At 32.4% G+C, this 19,299-nt stretch overlaps 2 protein-coding genes across 2 annotated transcripts; both read left to right on the top strand.

Moving 5' to 3' along the window:
* The first annotated feature begins 1,867 nt into the window (after positions 1–1,867).
* On the top strand, positions 1,868–8,206 carry LOC101506992 (proteasome subunit beta type-1-like). Its single transcript, XM_004506446.3, has 8 exons — positions 1,868–1,909; positions 4,396–4,494; positions 4,606–4,713; positions 4,947–5,028; positions 6,424–6,553; positions 6,634–6,776; positions 7,311–7,397; positions 7,924–8,206. The coding sequence occupies exons 2-8, from the start codon at positions 4,448–4,450 to the stop codon at positions 7,996–7,998; spliced, it is 672 nt and encodes a 223-aa protein (XP_004506503.1). The 5' UTR covers positions 1,868–1,909; positions 4,396–4,447; the 3' UTR covers positions 7,999–8,206.
* Positions 2,565–4,494, top strand: LOC101506658 (pentatricopeptide repeat-containing protein At1g09220, mitochondrial). The gene is made up of 2 exons (XM_073369422.1): positions 2,565–3,517; positions 4,396–4,494. Exons 1-2 carry the CDS (start codon positions 2,565–2,567, stop codon positions 4,427–4,429), a joined length of 987 nt encoding a protein of 328 aa, XP_073225523.1. The 3' UTR covers positions 4,430–4,494.
* Positions 8,207–19,299: the final 11,093 nt, after the last annotated feature.

The following is a 19,299-nucleotide window of genomic DNA, read 5'->3' as shown; positions in this document are numbered from 1 at the left end:
TATGGTCCATACCAGGTGGTCACAAGGGTGGGTACTGTCGCCTACAAGTTAGCTCTACCTGCCCATTCCAAAATTCACCCTGTTTTCCATGTGTCCTTATTAAAGAAGGCTCTGAAACCTCAGCAACAACCTCAACCTTTACCCCCTATGCTGAATGAAGAATTGGAGTTACAAGTACAACCAGAAGACATTACTGACAACAGAGAAGTTAATCAAGGTCATGTTGAAGTCTTGGTAAAATGGAAGGATCTTCCTCTACATGAATGCACTTGGGAATTGGCTGCTACAATACAAGAAAACTTCCCAGATTTTCCACTTGAGGACAAGTTATTTCTTTTAGGGGAGGGTATTGATACGATTAGGCCAAAGCCTATTATTAAAAATGTATATAGAAGAGGGAATAGGAAGGTTTGGTTGAAACCTTCCTAATTGTAATTCTTTGACAGTTGTACAAAAACAGTTAGCAGTTAGGAATACTATAAATAGAATGTTAGTTCTAATTGAGAGTTAGTTAGAGATTGGGAAAGTTATCACTGGTTGTGGAACCAGAACAGGATCGCGGGATCCTCTGTAATTCCTTCATCCCTTCCATTCTATTCAATTCAATAAAGTTCCATACTAAAACCTAATCAGAATCACATTGATTCTGGGTTAGGGTATTGATTCTTGATTCATTCTTTCGTTTCTTTAATTCTGATTACCAGTGTTATTAGTCCCAAACATGGAGCCTTCGTTGAATGGATACAGACGGATACAATATATACTACGAGCATGGGATACATAATTTAAAAATTAAAGTACATGTATGTTAAAGATATGTAAGAAAACATTTGTGTTTTACAAGGAATGTCTTTCATAAATATCAAATTTCATAAGTAGAACATTTGACAAAAATATACAAGAAATGTCTTTTACTGTTTGCTACATCATAAATAAAAATAAAATTATGATATAAATATAAATATCTGATTTTATAGCTATACATTTTTTTTTTGAATTTTTAGTATGCATGGTCGTTAAGCTAATATAAAACATGAAACAATAAATTTATAAAATTTAATGTTTACAAAGAATTAGTAATGGAGTAATTCAAACAAAAATTACTTCTGAAGTAAACATATATTCTCTCGATTTATAAATATAATATATTTTTAAATTATTAAATTTAATATATTTATATCAATTTCAAAATAAAAACAAAAAATATAAATACATATTTTTTATTCCGATCATCTACATGTACATTTTTAAAAATTATTTATTTAAGATTAAATTAATATTAATTTTTATATTTATAACTTAACATTTCCAACAATTATTTTTGGTTATAGCTCCATTACTTAATTTTAGTAAAAGATTACCAATATATTGACCTCACTTCTAAAAAAATCCTAAATCACATATATTTATATTTATGTGTATATCATAATAATATTTACACCTCTAAATAAAATTTATTTCAATTTGAATATGAATAAAATTTATTTAAGTTCATAAAAAATTATTGTAAAACAATAATTTATACTATGCTTGATTAGAACTACGTACTAGTTCTATATTAATACCCATACTATATATATAATTTTAAGTAAAATTATTGAAATACAAAATTTAATATAAAATAAATACAAATACAAGATATTTCAGGAAAACAAATACAATATTTTATACAGTATTACCGTATTAGATTTATATCCCATTTTAATTTGTGTACCATTACTGTATTACTTCACATGCCAGAAAAATCGCATTAAGCAGCTTTCTTTTCGTGTTTCCAAAGACAGAAAAATTTATTTTTGGTAAAATAATAAAAGGCTGAGTTTTCGTTTCAAGCTAATATATACACTTTTTACATTCTCGCCACCGCGCCGGCAACCGTCTTCACATCACACTCACCATCGTTTCCTCTGTGAGTCTTTCTCCTCAAATTCTAAATTTCTCTTACTCTAAAATCCTAATTATTTCTCTGTTCTTGCATTGGTTCGAATCTTGTTTTCAACTCAATTTTATGACACAAACAAAAAGCATATATAATATTTTTTTGTTATTATTAAGCATGTCAGTGTTGAAATTGAGGAAGAGTGTTTCACCTTGTGTTGCAGAAGCCATAACCACCTTCGAGCATTATATTCAAAATCCAAAACCCAAGCATCCACAACACTTTCTCTCTCTTCTCCTTAATAACTCTTTTAACTACAAATCTCTTCAACAACTTCACTCTCAAATCATCACTTCTTCACTCTTCCACCATTACCCTCTTCACAATAACCCCACTTCTTTACTACTCTTCAATAACCTTATTCGTTCTTACTCTCTCTCTTGTTTCACCTTGTGTTGCAGAAGCCATAACCACCTTCGAGCATTATATTCAAAATCCAAAACCCAAGCATCCACAACACTTTCTCTCTCTTCTCCTTAATAACTCTTTTAACTACAAATCTCTTCAACAACTTCACTCTCAAATCATCACTTCTTCACTCTTCCACCATTACCCTCTTCACAATAACCCCACTTCTTTACTACTCTTCAATAACCTCATTCGTTCTTACTCTCTCTCTTGTCGAATGTACTCAACTTGGGGACTTTTGGTTTCAGCAGCCCAGGTGTTTGGTGAAATGCCACAAAGAAATACTGTCTCTTGGAATGTTTTTATCAATGGTTTGATTAAATGGGGTCAGCTTGAAATTGCTCGCTCAGTGTTTGATCGGATGTTGGTTCGGAGTGTGGTGTCGTGGACTCTTGTTATTGATGGATATACCCGAATGAATCAGCCTTTGAAAGCTTTGGCTTTGTTTAGAAAAATGGTTGAGGTTGATGGTATAGAGCCCAACGATGTTACCCTTTTGGCCATTTTTCCTGCTATTGCCAATCTTGGGTATATCAAGATGTGTCAGTCTGTTCATGGCTATGTAGAGAAGAGAGGGTTCAATGCGGTTGATATACGGATTGTGAATGCGTTGATTGATTTGTATGCTAAGTGTGGATGTATAAAGAGTGCAAGTAGATTCTTTTGGGAGATGCCTGATTGGAGGAAGAATTTGGTGTCGTGGAATTCAGTTATATCTGGTTTTGCTCTATTTGGGATGGTGAGGGAGGCTGTGGAGAATTTCGAAAGAATGGAGAAGGCTGGCGTGCGGCCAAACCACGTAGCGTTTCTCAGTGTTTTGAGTGCTTGTAGTCATGGTGGATTGGTTGAGGAGGGGCTCGAGTTTTTTGGTAAGATGGTGAATGATTATGGACTTGTGCCGGATATCAAGCACTATGGTTGTGTGATAGATATGCTTGGGAGAGCAGGGAGGTTAGAAGAAGCTGAGAAGGTTGCTTTGCAGGTTCCCCATGAGGTTGCAAATGATGTTATTTGGAGGACGCTTCTTGGTGCTTGTAGTGTTCATAACAATGTTGAAATTGGTCAAAGGGTGACCGAGAAGATACTGGAGATGGAGAGGGGACATGGTGGTGATTATGTCCTTATGTCCAATATATTTGCTAGTGTTGGGAGATTCAAGGATGTTGAGAGGTTAAGGGAAATGATAGATAAAAGAAATGCCTTTAAACTTCCGGGTTACAGTTTAGTCTAAAATGTTATGCGATATATAATATAGGTGATAACATTTGAACTAATAAACATAGGAGAAGTACCTTGTGAGGGTCACTCACCACTATGCTAAAGGTCTATCGGCAGGTCATTGCTCTGTGCTTCAGATATTCTGACCTCGCTCAATTCATCAAATTAATTTTATCATAGGCTTAGTTTTGTTATCAGTTTTGCAAAATGTACATCAGTTTGGTTGGTGTGGTGGATAGTTTAATTACAATGTCATTTGGACCGTGTAGAAATTCTTTGTGCATAATTTGTTGTCAACGTCAAGGTTGCTTGAGATGGAGATGTATATGTTTTGATCACATTTTCTTTAGTGCGCTGTGCTTTATTGTCACGCAGCCTTCTTATGCTTTGAAACAATGTAATTTGTTTTGAACCGTTTTCAAATAACGGAGAATTTTACTCTTATTCTTTAGTGCCTCTTTCTGTTGTACTCTTAATCTCTGCTACTACTTAGCTGTCAAGTGTTCAACTTTTTCCCACCGCTTCCATTTTCTAATTATACATTTGTAGTAATCAATTCTACTAGTTCACTTGTGCTGTATTCATTTTTATTTTTGGGTTCATACATAACTATATATTGTACGAGTTGTTTTAGCATGATATTGCAGCACCCTTTTCTCTTTTTATATCTATTAATCAGTGGCAATTTTTGCGATTAATGATGATTCACATTGGAATCTTTCTCAATCCTCATGATTACAGTTGAATGGTTATGTTGCAATCGAGGGGGATTCTGAACATTAATGATTCTATCAATAAGACATCTTATCTTGCTCGTTTTCACTTTTCAGTGTTCACGACCTAGTTCTTCATTGTTCTCGCTGATCTCAATTCCCATTTACGATGACCAAACAACATGCTAATTGGTCTCCATATGACAACAATGGAGGGTACTCTCTCTCTTTCTCTACACACACACACACATATATATATATAGATATGTTTGATGAAATATTTTTGCAATTATTATTATTTTCTAACAATTGAAACATTATTTATAGATCATGTGTTGCAATAGCTGGAGCGGATTACTGTGTGATCGCGGCAGATACGAGGATGTCAACCGGTTACAACATCCTCACTCGTGATTACTCCAAGATCTCCCAGCTGTACACTTCATATCCTACACAATTGATTTTTTATTTTATTTTTCATTTATAAATTTTGCCAAAATTCAATGGCCTTTTGATTATCACTTCAAATTTAGAGTTGTATTGGCGGCTCTTCGATTGCTCCATCATCGTAGCGGTAGACTACGAACGCTTCTTTTCATTGTTTGCTTATGTTATTTAAGGATGTCAACTGAGATTTTGGGGGTTGTGTTTTTTTTTTTTTATAACAGAGCTGAGAAATGTGTGATGGCTTCTTCTGGTTTTCAAGCTGATGTAAAAGCTTTGCAGAAGGTTTTATCTGCTAAGCATTTGGTGAGTTCAAGAGTCTCAACACTTGTAACTGAAAAATACTATTTAGATTGCAAACTTTTTCAAGATGGTTAAGCACGCAAGAAACTATATTCTATCTACCTTTCTTTAATTTGGTATATTTTGTTTCTGGAAGCTTCACTTTGTTGATTACTATATAATTGGTCCTTGAAAGTCCATTTTGTTTAAGTTAGGATTAGGAAGAGGCCTTTGCTCAGTTTCAATTTGTTTTCAACCTCTCTTTTTGTAACATAGTCGATGTAGAACGATAGAACAATAAACCTAGAGTATAAGGTGTACATGTGGAGAAAGAAGAGACATAAATATCAGGCTTTCCTCGGTCTCTAATATGACCTCTAGAATAATTAAGGTGTACATAAGGAGGAAGTGTGATACATTGAACTGTAGCTCAGAGAGAGAAAATGGAAATGTTTCCACTATGTAACTAACTGCTGAGTTGGCAGTAGGGTGTGTAATTCAGCTGAAGGGGATATATATGATGGGGGAGAGGGATTTAGAGGAAGGTTGGATTTACAGTCAGGTGAGTTTCAGTACCCAGGACCTGTTATTACCTTGATCCAGTGATAGTATCTTCAGTGCTCCATCTTACTCATTTCCTACATATCAATTGGTACATCCTTTCTGATGCAATATTTTAGTGCTTTGTGTTTACTCATTTCTTGGTACCTATCAGTGTTTTCATTGCTTTTTGAAAAAGAGCTTAATGGTTATGCACTCACGATGTAAAATAGTTTTACACCGTCATCCAATCACAGCCCTTCATCTTGCCATATAAACATATTTTATAACCGTTTTTTAAAAATAACCACCACATTCAATCTTATTGGACGTCAGTGTAAAACTTGTTTATACTGCATTACCTATTTTCTCTTTGAAAAATTACTTTGCAATATAATGACTATCTGAATTAGTTCAATGTGCATTTTTAAGATCCATGAATTATTGAATATAAAATGTTTTTATTAGTGTTGAATGAGAGAATAGAGGCATAATATTGTGAAACTGTGTTTCAACTACACATGGGAGTTGATTTTATACGGGCTCAAGGTAATAATTACAAAATTAATATAGGAGATATTATTCCTATTTACATGATGTGATACAATAGGTCATGCCCATATAATAATCTTATACAATAAATATAAAGATCCTAACATTTTTTTCAACAATTAGGATGATGTGCTGGATTGAAGTTTCTAGTCTTTTAGCAATGTATATCACCTTATCATGTTATATGGTTATATATCAGGGGAAACTGTGGTGTTGGATTCATAAATGGTTTTGTACATTATGTGGCTCCCTTGTTTTTACTTTACCATCACAATTAATGGAAGCTTCTGGTAGAACTGACATCATATCATCTTTTGATTCATGCAGACATATCAGCATCAACACAACAAGGAAATGAGTTGCCCTGCTATGGCTCAGTTACTTTCAAACACACTTTATTACAAACGCTTCTTTCCTTACTACGCTTTCAATGTCTTGGGTGGCCTCGACAGTGAAGGTGCATGCACTATTTCTAGCTTTCTATTTTTATCAATGTCCCAACTTGTATTTGCTCACTGCTCCTTCAACCTGAAATAGGAAAGGGATGTGTCTTCACATATGATGCTGTTGGTTCCTATGAGAGGGTGGGATATAGCTCTCAGGGTTCTGGATCCACACTCATTATGCCTTTTCTTGATAACCAGCTCAAGTCCCCTAGTCCTCTTCTCTTACCTGCCAAGGTGAAGTTTCTTAAAGGTTTAAATGTTTTTAGTCTGTGCAAAGATACTACTTTTTGGTTTTAGTTCCTTCACATTTGTTTTGTTTTTCTTGTTGCACATACGTAATTTTTTGCTTTTGGTCTGTGTTGTTTTGTTTTAGTCTCTGTAAATTATGTTTATTTTGAAATTAGTCTCTGTAATATGTAAAAATTGTTTGATTTTAGGAACCAATTCCAATATGACAAATTTTGTAGAGACTAAAACAAAATAATAAAAATAAAAAGTAAAAAGTTGTATATTTGCAAAGGATAAAATACCAAAACTTATACATGGGTTAAAACCAAAAAGTGGTATATTTGCGATGATATAAAACATGTTTAAACTGTTCTTTAATTAGTGCTTTGCTTGAAATATTTGACTCTTCAAATTTTGTTTGATTAATACCTGTTTTGGCAAATTGCCCCCATGGTGTTATGGCATGGTAGATTCTTCGCGAGTCACCATAGGCCACAATGTCTATAATATCTGCCATACTCAAAACAGGATTTATTGCAGGATGCTGTTACTCCATTATCTGAAACAGAAGCAGTAGATTTGGTCAAAACTGTTTTTGCATCTGCAACAGAGAGAGATATATACACGGTAAGTTTTTTAAGTAAATCACCATTTTGTTTATCGAAAATTGTAAGAGCCTAGCAATTTGGTCCCTCAAATTGACGTAATAGAAAATTAATGGCTTAAATTAAGGAACATCAATCAAAGGCGTCCTGACAAAATAGTTCTTTAGTAAACATCTATCGAAATCACTAAATTAATGGCTTAAATTAAGGAACATCAATCAATGGCGTCCCAACAAAATATTTCTTTAGTAAACATCTATCAAAATCACTGAAAGACCTACGTATTGACTTGAGTGGTCTCTTGCTGCACCAAGACAGACATAAAACCTTTAAATTGTGCTGATAAATTTGAAAACAGGAATATATTGATTGAAATTGTTCAATTTAAAGGATTAAATTGTTATTTCTTAAATTTGAGAGACTAAATTGATCGATGCTTACAGTTTTATGGACTGAAATGTTGTTTTACTCGAATGTATTTTACGTATCTTATTGTCATTTGATATCATGATAAACTTTTGACTTACTGTGGATTTATGTTCTTGTAGGGTGATAACCTTGAAATTGTCATCCTAAATGCTAGTGGCATTCGCCGTGAATACATGGACTTAAGGAAAGACTGAATCTTTTAAACAGAAATTATTTTGTTCTTGCAAAGAATGGGATTGAGAATGTTTGAAATGGTCCTAGAATTCTGAATGTGGTACTGTATTTTCCCATTAAGTGAAACTAAGTGTTTCTAGTGAGAAACCATTTTCAAATTGAGCTTTGACTTTACATATTATACATTATATTGTATGTTATCCTAGCATTTTTCTCCACTTTATTCAAGTATGTTGTGTTAAAAAAGGGTGGCCTATAAAATTTGATTATGGTAACTTAAAATAATTAATTTAAGTTTTTGTCAATAGTGTTTAATTAAGGATGGTAAAGGATAAAATGTCACTGGTCCAGGGTATAACAGTAATTGTGTCCAAATCATATTTATTTTAAATAGTACATCTTTAACTCTTTTTTTTTTTAAATATATATATATATTTTTTTTAAAATTTTCTAAAATACTCCACTTTTCAAATTATATACAAAAAATATCTTAACTTTTCATGCATTCACAAATCATTTCTCCAATCAGCGATTTTGAATAGATTTTTTTTATAGGGCCACTGTTGAAATTTTCTTTTTTATTTGTCAAGAAAGGGTCCTTTGAAAGGATGGGACTTCTTCATTAGTTTTTTTTCTTCCCTTTCTATTATAAGTAATTAGTAATTAATTTTTATTAAAAAATACACTAAAATAATTAATAAGATTATTAATCGCTAATTAAGTAACAGAAATTGTAAAAAATATATTAAAAAGGTTGTCGAATTTGCAAGAAAAAGTTGTCTTAAAATAATTCTTACTTTTGGTTTGCAATGCAACTTTAATATTTTTTTTTAATCAATTGTACCATCTACTTAATATTGTATACAATATTTTTAAATGATGAGTTAATATAAATTCTTAATGAGATCTATACTTTATGTGAAGTGGAGTACCTAGCTACAAGAGTACTCTTGATAGACTCACCTATGTGAATGTGGAAGTGGGGCCGCTTTTTATGGAATTTCGAGGTTGAATTCCTAGAGCGTTACTTATACTGGGATAAACGTGCAAGACTATTAATGTACGAGCTTGTGAGAATACACTCTATGAAAAGGTTTTGTGTCGGTTTGATGTCATAGATAGATTTTAAGACTATGAGTTGCTCTTGTTAATCTGAATCTTACTAGCTATCAAAGGTTCAAGTTAGGAGACACATCTGTTTATGCACGATCTTATAGAAGCGTTTGACGCAACTTCAAAAACTTTTTTTTTTTTTTTAAATTCAATGGGGGATTGTTGGAAATGATGATGATAATAATAAGAGATTGTTGGAAGCAATGTTGATAGTAATAAGAGCTAGTTGGTGTAAGTTGAAAAAAATAGGAGGGATGACATGTACTAGTAGTGTTTATAAAATGGAGGTATGACAATTAGGGTGTGTCCTAAGGGGTACCCCAATTTTGTGAAGAGGTGAGAACACACGCAAATAGACCACCACACACACATGTGCGTGCGCCGCCACCATCGTTCGTCTGTCCGGCTCGGCTCGGTTCAGTTTGGGCCGGGTCTGAGCTTGGGCTAAGTGGTGTATTAATTTTTATGATCCAAAAAATTTAAAAATATATTTTTAATAAATGTATGCGTTTTTCTCTCATTTATACGTTGTACATGTGTCTATCCTCCACCGAGTCAGCATTCAACATATGATCTGTTCAATTAATTCTCTAAATTCACGCTTTAGTTTGCCCTAGTCAAAACCTAGCTTTTTTTTTTTCTTTTGGACTCGCGCATTTGTTTTTTGCTCTGGTCAAAACCTAGAAAATTTTGGTGTAACTATTTTGTGGATCTGGTTTGATGGATCACGGATTTTCTCTCCTTCAGTTGTAGAGTTCCTCTATAAGTCGAGGACTCTACTCAGTTGGAAAAGCACACCAAAAGTTCCCCGAAAATCCGAGATTTTTCTCTACTTCTCCCTTTCTGCTTTATCTTCTTTTCTTTCTTTTGAGTGGTCATTAGTACCATATTACAAGTGGCAGTTATTAACCACTATATTGAGGGTGTAATTCTAGAACGATTTTCTACTGTGCATTAGAATTCTATTACAGTTTGTCTGAGCTATTTTATCTTAGAAACTTCGTGGTTGATAGTCTGTTTTGCACAATTTGGACAGTGCCACGAAACATTATAAAGAGAGCGTCCTAATCTGCGACTCAACCCAATAATATCTTTGTTTATTTTGAAACAGTTTTCGAAACTCAAAAACAACAATGAATCTTTATGGTCTTAATCTTGTCAATTGATCGAACGCGCATAAAGTTCAATTAACTATGTCATCATTTTTTGGGTACGGAAATGATAAAGAACTTGCATACAACTGCTAAGTTTTGAGTTTGACCTCGGGACGTGGTATACAACCTAACGATATCGACATTTTGTCTGTTGAACTAGATCTTATGGATATTGACTCCATCATGAAATTACGAGAATTAAAAAGATGGTAATATAGAATTAAATTTGTTAAAAACTTCTTTTATGTTTTTCAATGTACCTCGTTTTTGGTGAAATTTTTCAAGGGTACTTTTAATTGATAGAATTAATTCAACTTTCCAGTATAGTATGTGTTGTTTGTTACAATAAGATGTACAATAGTTAATAGGCAAAAATATATCTCTAGTCATTTAAGTTTAGTTTAATTTTTGTTTAGATACTTTAATTTTTTTTTTTCTAATTCGATCTTTTAAGTTACATTCGTTTGCACGACCAACCTTTAAGATATATTAAATTACACATGTCATACTTTAAAATTTTGAAAATTTTATGAAATGACTGTCATGAAATGTTAAGGTATAATTGAAACATAGCAACAAGTTGACTATCTAAGTTACTTTGCATGTGAAGAAAGTTAAAAATATTAATTATATTAATAAAACTTTATTACCTTCTTTTAAGGCTATATGTGGGTTTAAATTGTTGTAAAGAAAATAAAGAAATATATACTATTTATAAGATTTAATAAATGATTTTTGACCAATTTAATATGAAAAATATATTGTTGCAACATATAGTAAAGTTTCAAACGATCATAAATTTTCAATTGAACTAATTGTTGCTAAAACTGAGATAAATGACTAATGGTTTGGTCAAGTAAGTTAAATTAATTATTATTTATGGGTTATTGAAAATATTAAAATTAATTATTATTTATGGTGTATTAAAAATATTTAAATTAATTATTTTTATGGTGTATTAAAAATATTAAAAATAATTATTTTTTTGTGGTTTTCAAGTTGGATGATGAGAAGACTTAACTTGTGAAGTTAAGTGGTTGTAATTTGGTTTGAATTACTAGATTAAATCCTTATAGTTGAAGGGACGGGACAAAGCTATCGTGTTAATAGTGAACCCGGATACTCTGAACACATAAGGTCATTGTTCTGCTGGTGAGGACTCCTCTCATTCAGGCTTTAAAGGAAGTAGGTGAAGATGTTCAAGAGGAACACTTGGTATCATCTTTTGTAGCACTGTTCAACATTTCTAATGTCATCAAGATATGATTCATAACTATCAAGGACTGTATTAGGCCAAGTGGTGAGGTCAGAAAAATCATTTTCTGGTGGAAGAGCCGTATGCTCACATTTTTGAAGAAGACCATAGAGAGGTTGTTCTGGAATACCTCAGGATGTATCACTCTACCCAAGAGATTTCCCTAGTGTGCTTCCCTCTACCTAATGCATCGCAAGTGTTTGAGAAGAAAAGGAAAAGAGTAACCAAGACAACTACTATAAGTGTAGAAGAGGATGAGGAAGAAGATGCACATGTCGTTGAGGGAGAAGCAAACCTCATTTCCAAGAAGAAACCTAAGGTAACATCCACCTCTGAACACACTATTTTCTCTAATAATAGTGGTAATTGTTGACACCTAATTTTGTCAGCTATTTTTTTCAAATTTTATGCCCTTAAAATAAATAAAAAATATATATAAAAAATGAAATAAAAAATAATAAAAATAAACAATTAGGGCTATAAACTTTAGACAATCATTGGGGCTTCTGGTTCCTAGTTGCCTTTGGTTCTTGATAGACTCTGGTTCCTAGTTAAATGAAAAGAAACTGAAAATAAATTGATTAATGATAATAACAATCAGTAAAAACATTAAAAAAACATATATTATTGAATGAAAAGAAACCGAAAAGAAATAGATTAATGATAATGAAAATTAGTATAATCGTGATCAATTCACAATTATTTCCTTGTCTTTTTTAATCTACATCCAAAAAGTCTACAAATTATCTACGCTAAAACAAAAAAAGGAGGAGAACATCCTATTCCTAGGGGATAAGTGCAACCTACGATAAGTTAGAGATTGTGTAATGAGAATCTTCTGGATGTACACCCTGTTTGGTTGTCATGAAAGACTCACATATAGTTGACATTTTCTAGAATATTTCCATTTTAATAGTTTACCAATTAATTGGTTTCATATTTTATAATTTAAGGCTTGTTGTGAATATCTTTAACGGTACAAAACATGAGATCAAATGATGGCTCACAGATTACTCCATTAAGAAAGACCTTGTCATTAAGGTTTCTCATACCAGATGTAAGCAACACTAAGAATCTTGCTCGGAAGTTGAAAAAAGTACATCATATAATCTTTATGGGGAAATTTGGCAAAATTCTGGATTTACTTGAAGTTAATGTGCAAGTGGATGCTCTTACAACGTTGGGGACTTTTTGTTGGCTCCAATGTTGGCGGAGTTCGAACGAATAATGGGACATCAAATGAAGGGGAGCAAACCTTAATAATACATGAAACACTACCCCTCACTGAATATAATTATTGAAACATTTGATATTCCTATAAAGGAAATAGAAGAAAATAGAACCAACACAGACGATTTGATCAAATTCCTAAGAAAATATCTTGAAGAGAAATTAGTAAACTTAGAGATAGACGGAAAATGGGACACTTTCTTGGATGTTCTCACCTTAATTATATATTGAATTGTTTTATTTCTAAGCATTAAGGACTTTGGGGATTTTACGCCGATAAACGTCTTTTTGGCCCACAAGCATTGAGGGGAGAACCCAGTACCGGTAATTTTGGATGACATTTACTGTACGCTCGACTTCCGTCATGAGAAAGAGGGGGGCCTAATCCATTTCTGCTCGCCAATACTCTATCTTTGGTTCATCAAACATGTTTTCCAAGACGTACACAAATTAAGAACTAAGAGCAAAAAGGAATGGGCTAACATTCTAGAAAATCTCAACGAAAGAACTGTCAAGTGGTACTTGTTGGAATCAAGTTGGTTTTTGAGAACAATATATTTGTGACTTTTGTTGCTTTGAAACTCAAAACTAATCCAAAAAGATTAAGACTTGAAGTTAAAAATTGATATGTGAGCATTTTGAGGCATATTAATATATGTGTTTGCAAATGAATTATATTTGTTGCTTACTTATTTTGTGAAAACTAATCTCAAGTGTTTAAATATATTTTAAGCATGATAGATAGAAATAAAAACAATCAAAAAGTCTCATACACACTTACTAATGAAAGTAAGCTTGAACATGTGTCATATTGTTAATTTGTGTGTTTTCAAAAACATTGTGAAGAAGCAATTTTTTTATGTGAGCAAATCTCTTGGTATATTTTTGGTCCATTTAAAAAATTAGTTTTTGAAAACTACAAATATTATTAGCATAAGAATATTTTGTAAAGAGATAAATTATATTTGACATGATGTCACATTCATCTTATTTTGCTTCCTGTATGGGCTCATTCTCTCTTGTTCTAAAAAAAATGAAAAAATGATATATTTCTATTAGCAAGCTTGATCATGTTCAAATTGAAAGGTTGTTTCTTGTGAAAGAGGACAAAGAGAAATGAGACATCTTGGTTATGTTATGGAACTTTGAAATATTAAAAAATATTAATTTCATAATATTCAAGGGGGGGTTTTTAGAAAATATTATTTTTCTTAAAACTGAAGTCAACTCATTGTTTTTTCTAAAAATGAGAAAATATATATTCATTGACTATTTTTCGAGTGTGATAAAATGTTTGCATATAATTATGTCATATTGATTTTGTTATCATTATCCATATCTTGATTGCAATATTCTAAAATGATTATTGATCATCATAGATGCTATGTTCGTTGATGTTATATGCAAACTGGACAATTTTGATATATGAATGCATTGATCAACCACATAATTTCTATGTGTAGTATACTCATGCTACTGCATCCTACATTTGTACTTCATTTTTATTCCCCAACCTTTTTTATTGGGGAGAGAAATATATGATGGATATAAGACAAAAGTAATTAATGAAGAATGTTAAAAATTAACCTCTTCCATATGTTTATGGTGAGTTTAATTAGAATGTTAAGAATTAAACTCTTTCATGTGTTTAGGTGGAGTTTATTTACATATCTAGGAAGATTCTTGCAGTTTATTTATATCCATCCATAAAACTTAAGTTTTATTCAAAAGGCTTGTCATCATCAAAAAGGGGGAGATTGTTGAGGTAAAAAGCTTTTTTATGTATGTTTTTAAAGACAACAAACCTTATGAAATAAATGGTTAAGTTTTATGAATGGTGATCTATTAACGATTGCACTTGAGTTTTATTTAAGGAACATGAATTGCATAAGTGAACAAGAAAGAATCCATTCACATCATCAAAGTACATAAATACCTACTCAATAATGAATGAATCTAAAAAAGAATATATCATATATCAATCATTCAAGAGAATGATTATTACATCTTCATGATAGCATCTTCATGAATAAGGTAATTAAATACATTCATACAACAATCAATGATCACACCATGTTATAAATCAAAGAAAATCATGTCTAGTTTATTAAAAAACAACATTTTGAAAAACAAAGATCATTCGGTTTTATTAAAAATAGAGTTCTGAAAAAACGAAGATCATTCTGGTTTATTAAAAAACAGCGGTATGAAAAACGAAGATCATTATGGTTTATTAAAAACAAAATTCTGAAAAAAAGAAGATCATTCTAGTTTAATAAAAACAAAAGTATGGAAAAACGAATATTATTCTAGTAAGCAAAAGTACCAACTATATTCTCACAAGATCATTCTAGACAATTTGTTTGGAATAAAATGAATAACTCCTAGACTTCAAGTGAATTAGATATCAAGGTAACTCATAACCATGATCAAAGCCCAAAAGGTCTAGCTAAAGGCCCAAAGAAGAAAACAACATCAAGATCAATCTATAGATTGATGAGCTATGAGCAAAGACAACTAGGACAATAAGGACAATGTTGCTCTACCTTTTTATAGAAAGTACATCGTGCTTCTGAGACAAAGTATTGACAATAGACAACTACTAAATCATTCATCCATGTTTTGCATACAATACAAAACCAAGAACGTTCTGATTTTATAAAAGAACGTTCTAGTTATTCTCTTTTAAATACACAATTAAATAAGATCATTTTCCACAATCCAAACCATAATTTAAAGAGTATCAAGACTGCTCAATGGTGAAACCTAGAACTCGAGTGGAATGCCCAAAGAAGGAAAACAGACTAAAGATTGATCTCTAAATTGATGAGTTGTGAGCAAGGACACAAGTACATTGTACTTACATTATTATGTAGAAAGCTCTACATAATTCTCATTTGGAACAATACCAACTAACATTTCACTTCCCACTCACTCACTCATTCACGTTTTCTATCATACCCAAAAGCATGAACGTTCTTCGTTTGTCAATAACGTTATGGACAACAATATAAACACATGTGTAATTGTTTTAAAACATATCTGACACTTGGGAACTGTGTCCAAAGACCATATTCAGTTTAAACTGAATATTCAAAGCCTTTTATCATCTATAAATTGAAGATCAAATTGAAAATAAAGGAAGAAGTTCAATTTACATATCTATCAACACTTGTTCAAGTAATAACAAGTCAAAAATCACATTTCATTATAAAATAATTTCTTTTATTTTAATTCTAACATATGCAGAACATTTTATTTCAATCAAGATTGATCTTGAGTTAATTTAAATTAAGCATAGGAATCAAAATTTTAAAAAGGTCACAATTCAAACCCCCATTTCTTGTGATTGACATTTCTACTTCATTGATGATGGAGACAGTGATCGAGAAGGAGATGAAGATGGTAAGGGAGATAGGGTTCTATGGGTCGAAATTTTTCTAGTAGAAGCCTTGGTGCGAGCCATGTTTGTTGAGAGAGAAAGGAAGAAAAGATTTGAAGGAGGAATGACGTTTGTAGAAAATGAAAGTACAAGGGTTTGGATGAGAAGAATGAGAGTCATATTTTTTGGGAGGAGATGAAGGAGAGAGTGACACACATTGGCATAAAGTAGTGGGTGGTTGAGAAGTGACAAGATGTATTGGGAAATAGGAGAGTAGATTATGATGAGGCTAGGTAGCCATTTTTTGAATGAAGAGAAGAAAAATGACCGTTACTTTTTCATTTTGAGAAGCAAAATGAAGGTTTTAAATTTCACTTAATGAAATAGAGACCGATGTGAGGAGGATAAGATGGAGAACGTTCTTCGCTTTTTTCCATAACGATCTGGTCAAGTTTTACAAATGAGATTGTTTGGAATTTTGATGATTTTTAATTTCTCCTTAATAAATTTAAAATTCTCTTCAACAAGAGGTTTAGTAAAGATGTCAGCAAGTTGATTTTAGGTGTCAGCAAAGATTAATTCAACTTCCTTTTTAATAACATGATCTCTAATAAAATGGTGTTTTATTTCAATGGATTTTGATCTTCAATGTTGAATGGGGTTTTTTGAAATATTTGTAGCACTTGTACTATCACAACAAATTGGGACATTTGTATAACTTACAGAGAAATCATCAAGTTGGTTTTTGACCCACAAGACATGAGAACAATAATTTGTAGCTGAGACATATTCATCTTCAGTTGTTGATAAGGAAATTGTGTTTTGCTTTCTACATGGCCAACTTATTAGAGCTTCTCCAAGAAACTAACATGCACCAATTGTGCTTTTTCTTTCAATTTTATCCTCAACATAATCAACATTACAATAGGCTACAAGATCTAAATGAGTTGCTTTGCTATACCACAAGAAAACAAAAAATTCTTTTTACAGTAGATGAATGAGATTCTTTAGGTAAAGCTTGAAATTTAGCACATAATCGTACTTCAAAAACAATAGTTGGCCTACTTGTAGTTAAGTTAAGCAATGAACCTATCATGCCTCTGTATTCTTTTTCAGAAATGGATTTTTCTTGCTCATCTTTGTCCAAAACGGAGGATGGGTGCATGGGAGCTCATATAGCCATTACATATCCAGTTGTTCTGAGTGATGTTTTAATAGACATGTGTTTTATTTTGTCAAGAACGTCCTTCGTTTGTGCTTGAGTGAGTATTGTGATTGAGATCTTTTAATAGCTGTTTGGTGTCAGTATTTCTGCTTTGTATGCAAGCTGAACTTTATGCAAAAGGTGCAACATCAATGTCCTTTTCATCCTTGTTGCCCTAATTGTACTTGTTCATAAGCCATCAAGTTGGAGATTGATCCTGCTTTTGTTCTTGATGTTGTTTTGCTTCTTTTAATTTGGGATTTCGCCTCAATAGACACAACAAGCACTAAATCCATTCTTAAGACCAATGGTCCTGATTTGATTCTCACGGAAAACCCAATTGTCATGTTACTTTCACCTCTAATGAATGACGACAACTATGATTCATGGAGTCGATCGATGTGGAGAGCACTTCTAACCAAGAACAAACTAAAATTCATCAATGGAAAAATTGTTGGTCCATCCAAAGATAAAACTCTTTTTTGATGCATGAGAGTGATACAACATAATTATTATTTCGTGGATTTGTTACTCTTTATCCCCTGAAGTTGCACAAAGTACCATATACGCATAGAGAGTATTTGACCTTTGGATTGATACCAAAGATCGTATTTCAAAAGGATATCGTTTTTGCATGTCAGATTTGTTGCAAGAAATTTTTTTTTCTTCGTTAATGTGAGAAAAACGTGACTACCTATTTTAATCAAATGAAAATCATATTTGAAGATCTTGAAAATATGCGCTCTATTCTACCGTGTACATGTGGTAATCGTGATAGTTTTAAACAACAATAGAAAAATGAATACGTTATATGTTTTCTATGTTGAGAAAAACCAGAGATAATTAATGATAACTATCTCAATAATGCGGAATATTTTTCCTCCACCTGTGCAGATAAATGGCCAAACAGAAAATACAATTCCATAGAGCAAAAATAATTGGCAGAAAATTAAATATGAGACAAACACAATTTTTAATGTGAAAAACTTCCCTCAAATTGAGAGAATAAAAACCATGGGACCTAATCCAGTAAAACTTCCACTATAATAATTAATGGGTACACCAGAGTCTTCCTAATAACAATAGGGAACATCAATCAACAATAACAACCTTATAACAACCTTTCACACTAAAGTGGGCATGCCAAAGTAACTCTCAGAGAAGATAAAACTACTCAAACTGTATATTAAAATAACCAATTCAGTGGTAGAAATAACATACTAAATTTGTAGATCAAATAGAGCAAGTTTGCTACACACCTGTGACCACCACCGAAACCAAACCCTTATCTTTCTTCTCTGGCAGCCGTTCTCTTTCGTTCTTCTAATTCTTAGGATTTCTAAATTCCTTTTATTTCCTTCACTTGGGACTAGCCCAATAATACATTTTTTTTTCATTTTTTTTTTCAATAATAATAATACTAATAAAAAAAGTGGGTTCCACTAAGGGAGTGAACCCACCCAACAAATCTCCCCCTCACGACTCAGGTGGGAAGGTACTACTCAACCATGCCAGCTTTCTTTCTACAGCATACCATCTTTGATACACGCAAGGTCTTCGTCATCATATATGAACCATTCTCCTCAGTATGAATCTTTTCAATTAAAAATGACTTCATTTCCAGTGCATCTCGTATCCAATGATGCCGCACTTCAATATGCTTCGACTTTGCATGAAAAGTCGAATTCTTGCTGAGATAGATCGCACTCTAACTCTCACGGAATAACACAAACTTGTCTTGCTTAAGGCCTAACTCATGTAGGAATTTATTCATCCACAAGAGTTCTTTGGAAGCTTCAGTTGCTGCAATGTACTCAGCTTCAGTAGTGGACAAAGCAACACACTTTTGTAGTCTGGATTGCCAAGACACAACTCCCCCTGCAAAAGTCATCATATAACCAGAAGTAGATTTTCTAGAATCAAGATCACCTGCCATATCTGCATATGTGTAGCCATCCAACACAGGTTCATCACCTCCATAGC

The sequence above is a fragment of the Cicer arietinum genome, chromosome 6, assembly GCF_000331145.2.
Source record: "Cicer arietinum cultivar CDC Frontier isolate Library 1 chromosome 6, Cicar.CDCFrontier_v2.0, whole genome shotgun sequence".
Classification (NCBI taxonomy): domain Eukaryota; kingdom Viridiplantae; phylum Streptophyta; class Magnoliopsida; order Fabales; family Fabaceae; genus Cicer; species Cicer arietinum.
Note: the sequence above shows the minus strand (reverse complement) of the source record. Positions and strands in the feature narration are given on the sequence as shown.

What these genes read in the sequence shown, in the direction of transcription:
- LOC101506658 (XM_073369422.1), top strand. Translation starts at nt 2,565, where the DNA reads ATGTACTCAACTTGGGGACTTTTGGTTTCAGCAGCCCAGGTGTTTGGT. An exon ending in AGATTCAAGGATGTTGAGAG is followed by an intron (nt 3,518 to 4,395) that starts GTTAAGGGAAAT and finishes TTCACTTTTCAG; the next exon opens with TGTTCACGACCTAGTTCTTC.
- LOC101506992 (XM_004506446.3), top strand. Translation starts at nt 4,448, where the DNA reads ATGACCAAACAACATGCTAATTGGTCTCCATATGACAACAATGGAGG. An exon ending in TACTCCAAGATCTCCCAGCT is followed by an intron (nt 4,714 to 4,946) that starts GTACACTTCATA and finishes TTTTTATAACAG; the next exon opens with AGCTGAGAAATGTGTGATGG. An exon ending in GGGTGGCCTCGACAGTGAAG is followed by an intron (nt 6,554 to 6,633) that starts GTGCATGCACTA and finishes AACCTGAAATAG; the next exon opens with GAAAGGGATGTGTCTTCACA.